We start from the raw sequence: 6,206 nt of genomic DNA on the forward strand, positions 1-6,206 counted from the left end.
GGCCTTCAGGGCCTCCTCCAGCCAGGCCTCGCCCTTCCATATCCTGACAGGGGCCGAGGAGAGGCTGACCGAGCCCCTGTGGTGGGAGATGAGCAGTGCGAACATTGAAGGGCTCAAGATGGATTTATTCCTGCTACAGCTCATGAGGGAGCTGCTGGAGCTCCACTGGAGGCTGGCCGAGAAGACAAGCGAAAAGGCTGAGAATAGGCGTTTCAAGCGTGAGAGGCAGGAGAAGGAGTGGAGCGTGGGGGACCAGGTCCTCGTGCTGTCCCTCCCCAGGAACGGCAGCAGTGCCAAGTGGGTGGGTCCCTTCTATATCGGGGACCGGCTAAGCCCATCCCTCTACAGGGTCTGGGGCTTCCCCACCCCGGAGAAGCTTGGGTGCATCTATCCTAGCAGTCTGATGAAGCCCTTTGCCAAGAGCGTCACCCCGCTGTCCTTCAAGGTCTTGGAGCAGTGAGCTGGAGCGGTGGGGGAGCCCCCTCCCAGGGTCCTGGGCTGCTGCTGCTAGGTCTCCCCCTGCCCCCAGGCATGCTCTCACAGCCTCCCCACCCCTACCCCCGGGACTCTTCACTGTGCCTTTTGTAGAGAAGTTACTTCACAAAGCTTTGCTGAACTGCCTTGAACTGGGGACCAGCGTCCCTATGAAACATCCCCAGTATGGGGTACTGGGAGAATCTGCTGAAGGCTGTCAGATGTGGGCCTCTGGCAATTCTACCCTGGGGAGCAGAGAGTTCCTTTCCCGAGGTAGACCGAGTTCAGTGTCTCTCCCCGAGTGAGAATGTACACGTACACACGCACAGCTCAGAATCTTACTCCTGGCTGTCCTTACCATGAAAAGGTGTGGCTCTAGACCTCAGAATTGAAACCACATTCCCCTGTCAAACAGAAACCCCGGATACGGGCTCCTCCCCTGTCTGTCCATTTGGGGAACCTTTGCCCTTGAAGCCGTAGCAGCTGAGACAAATCCATGCAGGCTAAGGAGAGGCACCCATCCTCGGTCTCATGGACCGCTTTCTCAGGCCAGGCTAGGCCTGCCCATTGACCAAGGAAGGACTGGCAGTCCTGGGCCCCGAGGCTTAGAGCTGGGGTGGGAGGGTGGCCAGCCAGGTGGGCTCGTCCTGCCTGTCGGCTCCGAAGGGCAAGGGGGAGCGAGTCAGCCTACCTCATTTGACTCCAGCCAATGGAGACACTCCCTGACCCTGGCTTTAAGGACATAGACCCCACAGGAGTCAAGGATCTCGATGCCAAGTGTGGCATCTCTACCTGAAGAGCTGCTTTGACTAGACCAAGGGGCCCAGGCCTCTGTTTCGGGTTGGCGGGGGGTCACTGAAATGAGCAGTCTGGCACAGTGTGGTGCTGGCGTGGCTCTTCATTCCAGCCCCACCCCGAAACCCACAGCCTCCTCCCACTGCCCCTGTGCGCTGCATCCCCAGACCCTACAGAGTGTGGCTGCTTTGTCTGGGTTCTCCCATCCCACCCCAGTCCCCTCGATTTGCCTTCTGTGTAGAGACAATCCTGGCCCTCCCCTGGCACCCCCCAGCCACTCTTGCAAAGATCAGTCACTGGGAGAGTGCGTTTCCCACAGGTGTGTGTGCCTTCACTCACCCTCTGAATTGCTGCTGCTGCCAACAGAGAGGGTTCGAGGTGGAGGCCAGCACTGTGTCACTCTGGCTGAGCCTGTATGTCATTTAATTTCTCTGAAGCTGAGCCGGTCTCCTTGCCTAGCTCATGTTGCCAAAACACTTGATATTGCTAGAGCCAGAGTAGAACTTGCCATCAAGTCCACTTTGCTTGTTTTACAGCCAAAGGAAAAGGCCCAGAAAGGGGACGTGACTTGCCCAAAGTCACACAGAGTTGGTGGCTGAGCTGGGACCAGGATTAAGCTGCTTAGTTCACTGTTCACCGTAGATGGGGGTTCAAGTGAGAGAAGCTCTTAAAATCCTGTACCCATCTTCCATCCAACTCCCCATCTCCCAAATCTTGTAGACAAACTACTTAGGTGTTGCCCTTAAACCATTTCTAGCTGTTAATTCTGTCCAGGAAAGAACGATTGGGTGACAACTGAGACACTGAAAGGTGAGCCGTGGGGTTTTTAGCAGATACCTCTTTCCCCCGCCTCCTCCCGCTGCATGTCCCCCTCCTCTTCCCTTCCTCGTCCTCCCTCTGATGGTCTGTTCAACCTCATTCTCCCTTCCCAGTGCTGTACCCATTCCCTGTTAACCACATTTATAATACTATACCTGTTTGTGACCTTTTTTTTTTTCCATTTGATTTGTCAATAAATGGATCAAAATGGAGCTAATGTCCAGGTTTTTTGTTTAACTTTAGACTCAATTATGGGCTTTCTGGTGACTCAGATGGTAAAGAATCCACTTGCAAAAAAAAAAAAAGAATCCACTTGCAATGCAGGAGACCTGGGTGGAGAAGATCCCCTGGAGAAGGAAATGGCAACCTACTCCAGTGTTTTTGCCTGGAAAATTCCACGGACAGCGGAGCCTAGTGGGCTACAGTCCATGGGGTCACCAAGAGTCGGACACAACTGAGCAGGTGGGAATGAAGATTAATGAAGGCTGGTGTAAAAATGGCATCCATGCTAAAGCAACTTGGCTGTGTCGGAAACACAAGAGAACTAGATTTGAATGCTGACTCCATGGCTGTGACCTATGTGGTCCTCTCCTGAAGTCTTGGTCTCCCCATCTGTCTAGTGCAGGCTAACAATTCCTAAATTTCGGATGGTGCAAGGATCTTATGAAATAATCCATGCAAAGAGGCTCCTGTGGTGTGGGGGATGGAGTAAGCCTTCATCACTGGGATGGACTGCATGTTTGCAGACTTATTTTGTCCCCTCAGATTTATAAGCTGAAATCTCAACCCTTAGTGAGATGGTATTAAGGTGTGGGGCTTTGAGGAGGTAATAAGGTTTAGATAAAGTAATGAGGGTGGAGTCCCCAAGATGAGATTAGTGTCCTTGTAAGAAGAGAGAGAAATTGGAGCTCCTCTCTCCACCACTTGAGGATACAATGAGCAGATGGTCATCTGCAAGTGAGGAAGTGGGCTCTTATTAGACACCTGATTTGCCAGCCCCTTGATCTTGAATGTCCAGCTTCTAGAGCTGTGAAAACTGAATTTCTGTTGTTTTTGTTATAGCAGCCACAACAGACAAAGGCAATCACACAGCTCATATTTCTCTTCCTGTCCTAGAACGCTGGCTGTTATTGCCCCTCAGGCTCAGAGACCTTCCTAACCCTGGCCAAGCTTCCGCACTTCCGGTGTCTACTTCTTGCTGCTCTTCTCACTTGTCCATTCAGCACTGGTCGGGGGATGGAGGGGCAGGAAGGAACCTTCCTTCCTGGGAACTCCCCGGCTCACGTGGTTATGGTCACTTAGTGTTTATAGAGCATATCTTGTGTGCCAGGCCCTGTCTAGTGTGGAGTGGGTGGAGGTAGTGGCAGTGGCATGGTCTCTGGCCCTTTGGAGCCCAATGCCAGGTGAGGGAGGCATTTCAACAAGCAAATACAGTGCAGAGTGGTAAGGGAAGGAGCATGGCTTAGGAGCCCACAGCACAGGAGCCTGAAGCCTCTGCTCACACATAATCCAGGGAGGTCTTGTCTTCCCTGACCCCCTTCACTGAAAATAATGCATGTGCTCTTAGGACAGGGCAGTAAGTGAAAGGTTCATACCTCCTAAGAGGAAGTTGATCCAGGAGGGGCTTGGCAAAATCACTACTTTCTACTCAACAGAACTTTAAGCAATACTCCTGTTTTACACACACTGGCTTATGAGCCTCCTGTTGGTGAGATTTCTCTTCTTCGCTGTTGAACAATTTACAAGAATCTGATTTGAGATTCCCCCTATTTTTAGAGGGGCAAATAAAGAAGATGGTTCCACAGTTGAGCACTGTGGGCATGGCAAACCACTAGTCCCTGCTTCTCTCCTTTATACCATCACAGTTTCCTTTTCTCATTTTGGGCACTGGCAGCTGAGCTTCCCAAGTCTCAACCATAGAAATTACAAAGTCATCAGACAGTCCCAGACATAAACAAAATATAGAGAACATTCTATACTGTATCTCATTCTCACATTAAAAAGTACTTAAATTACTAACATAACATTGTAAATCAACTAAACTCCAATAAATTTTTTTTTTAAGTACATAACTATCTGGTGAGCTGGGCACCCCCCTAAGCCTTGATATACCGTGTTTTCCTAGGGACTCTTTATGATATCCTGTGTTTCTGGGTAGAAGTGAACACATCTGAAAGAAAGAAGCATTATAACAGGTAAATGGCTACAATTTACTAAAACAATACAAAAATCCTACCCACTTTAAAAAGATTGTCCAAGAGTCCTTGGGACATGCACCAGTTTTGACTTGTTTCTTAGTTCCTATGGTAACAATAACTTACATATATTAGATACTTGGTCTGTGCTTTCCAATCCTGTGGGATAGATACAATGTTTTCTCTATTTTGTAGAGGAAGATAATAAGGCAAGGGGAGGTTGAATACTTTGCTGAAGGTCATGTGCAGCTACTAAGTGAGAGGCTCCAATACTCACCACCTTCACCATATTTACTGTTTCTCACACAAGTATATTCACTTTGTTGCTAGAGTTACTTTCTCCCCACTAATCTATGACCTCTCCATCTTTTGTTAATGTATTCTATGATTTCTCCATTTCATTATGATTTCTCCATTTCAGTTTGGTCCAGATTAAGACAATTCATAAACTAAAACAGAGCTGGTCTACTTCAGTTGGGTCCAAGAACAATTCTCTTGGCCCTGATCAAGTGACTCAAATGTCATGCCCTTGCTTTCTGAGCTATAATGAGAAAAAAGCTATTTCGAGTTGCTGTTTAGGCATTTTACAGTATAATGACCCAGAGTCTGGACATTTGGATAAGGACTTGAGTTTAGGATTCCTGCCCCAAATTACCACTTGCTTTTCCTGGGGCACCTTTGAAAATGACCATTGAGTGTTGAACCTGTATAAAGTTAGTGACCTGCACCCCAATCACCGTATACGTTAATATACTCTTGCTAGCCTGTTCACATGTGAACTGGGTCAGAGCACTGCCCTTCTCCTTGCTCACTGCCTCCCTTTCCCTGCTCCTGGTTTCTGGGATGGCTAAGTAATAAGTCTTTCAATTTTACTTCCTTTGTGGATTGTACTGTACCTTCAATCAAAACAACTGCAAGTTTTTACTTCCCCAGCTGGGCAACCGAGGGAGTTACTTGCTGACCCCATGTGGTGGCTTGCGCCTCCTCATTTAGCAGATCATAATCTGTATATCCTTAATTTAATATACCAGCTACATGTCCCTCAACACATAAGGGGTGCCATTTTCCCTTGGCTAATAAATGGTGCTATTTTGTAAGTTTCTACACTCCTGTAGACGGCGAAAAATGAATCAAAGGAGATTGCAGTATCTGGATTGTAAAGGACCTAAAAAATCTCATTAAGGAATATGGATTTAATCCTAGACCCTCTCCCTTCCCCCACAGTCCCCTAAAGGGCTTTAAGGCAGTGAAGCTCTTTTAACTAGATCACTATGGCAACCCCAGTATGAAGAACAGACTCACCAAAGGCCAAGGGGCCAGTTGGGAAGCTTTCATAGAACTCTATCTGTGATGTCGGGAGTTTGAGCCAGGATGGGTGGGAAACAATGGATAGAACTGATGGATGTGAGTGACTGGATGGGGGTCGTGGGAGAGGGAGGCAGGATTGTGGCTGGTGTTTCCTTGGGGCAACAGGGATGGTCTATTTTTAGACACAGAGAATGAAGGAGGAGATAAATCCACACACATATGGACACCTTATCTTTGACAAAGGAGGCAAGAATATACAATGGATTAAAGACAATCTCTTTAACAAGTGGTGCTGGGAAATCTGGTCAACCACTTGTAACAGAATGAAACTAGAACACTTTCTAACACCATATACAAAAATAAACTCAAAATGGATTAAAGATCTCAACGTAAGACCAGAAACTATAAAACTCCTAGAGGAGAACATAGGCAAAACACTCCCTGACATACATCACAGCAGGATCCTCTATGACCCACCTCCCAGAATATTGGAAATAAAAGCAAAAATAAACAAATGGGACCTAATTAAACTAAAAAGCTTCTGCACATCAAAGGAAACTATTAGCAAGGTGAAAAGACAGCCTTCAGAATGGGAGAAAATAATAGCAAATGAAG

The 6,206-nt window shown here is 47.8% G+C and overlaps 1 protein-coding gene across 1 annotated transcript in view; it reads left to right on the plus strand.

Annotated features, from left to right (window-relative positions):
• NYNRIN (NYN domain and retroviral integrase containing) overlaps positions 1-2,300 on the plus strand; it is a 20,699-nt gene extending 18,399 nt beyond the window's left edge. Inside the window, exon 9 of the mRNA XM_010831419.1 lies at positions 2-2,300. Coding sequence (XP_010829721.1) covers positions 2-460 — 459 coding nt within the window. The 3' untranslated portion in view covers positions 461-2,300. The remainder of the gene's footprint in view (position 1) is intronic.
• Positions 2,301-6,206: the final 3,906 nt, after the last annotated feature.

Source organism: Bison bison, unplaced genomic scaffold (assembly GCF_000754665.1).
Source record: "Bison bison bison isolate TAMUID 2011002044 unplaced genomic scaffold, Bison_UMD1.0 scf7180017864526, whole genome shotgun sequence".
Taxonomy (NCBI): Eukaryota; Metazoa; Chordata; class Mammalia; order Artiodactyla; family Bovidae; genus Bison; species Bison bison.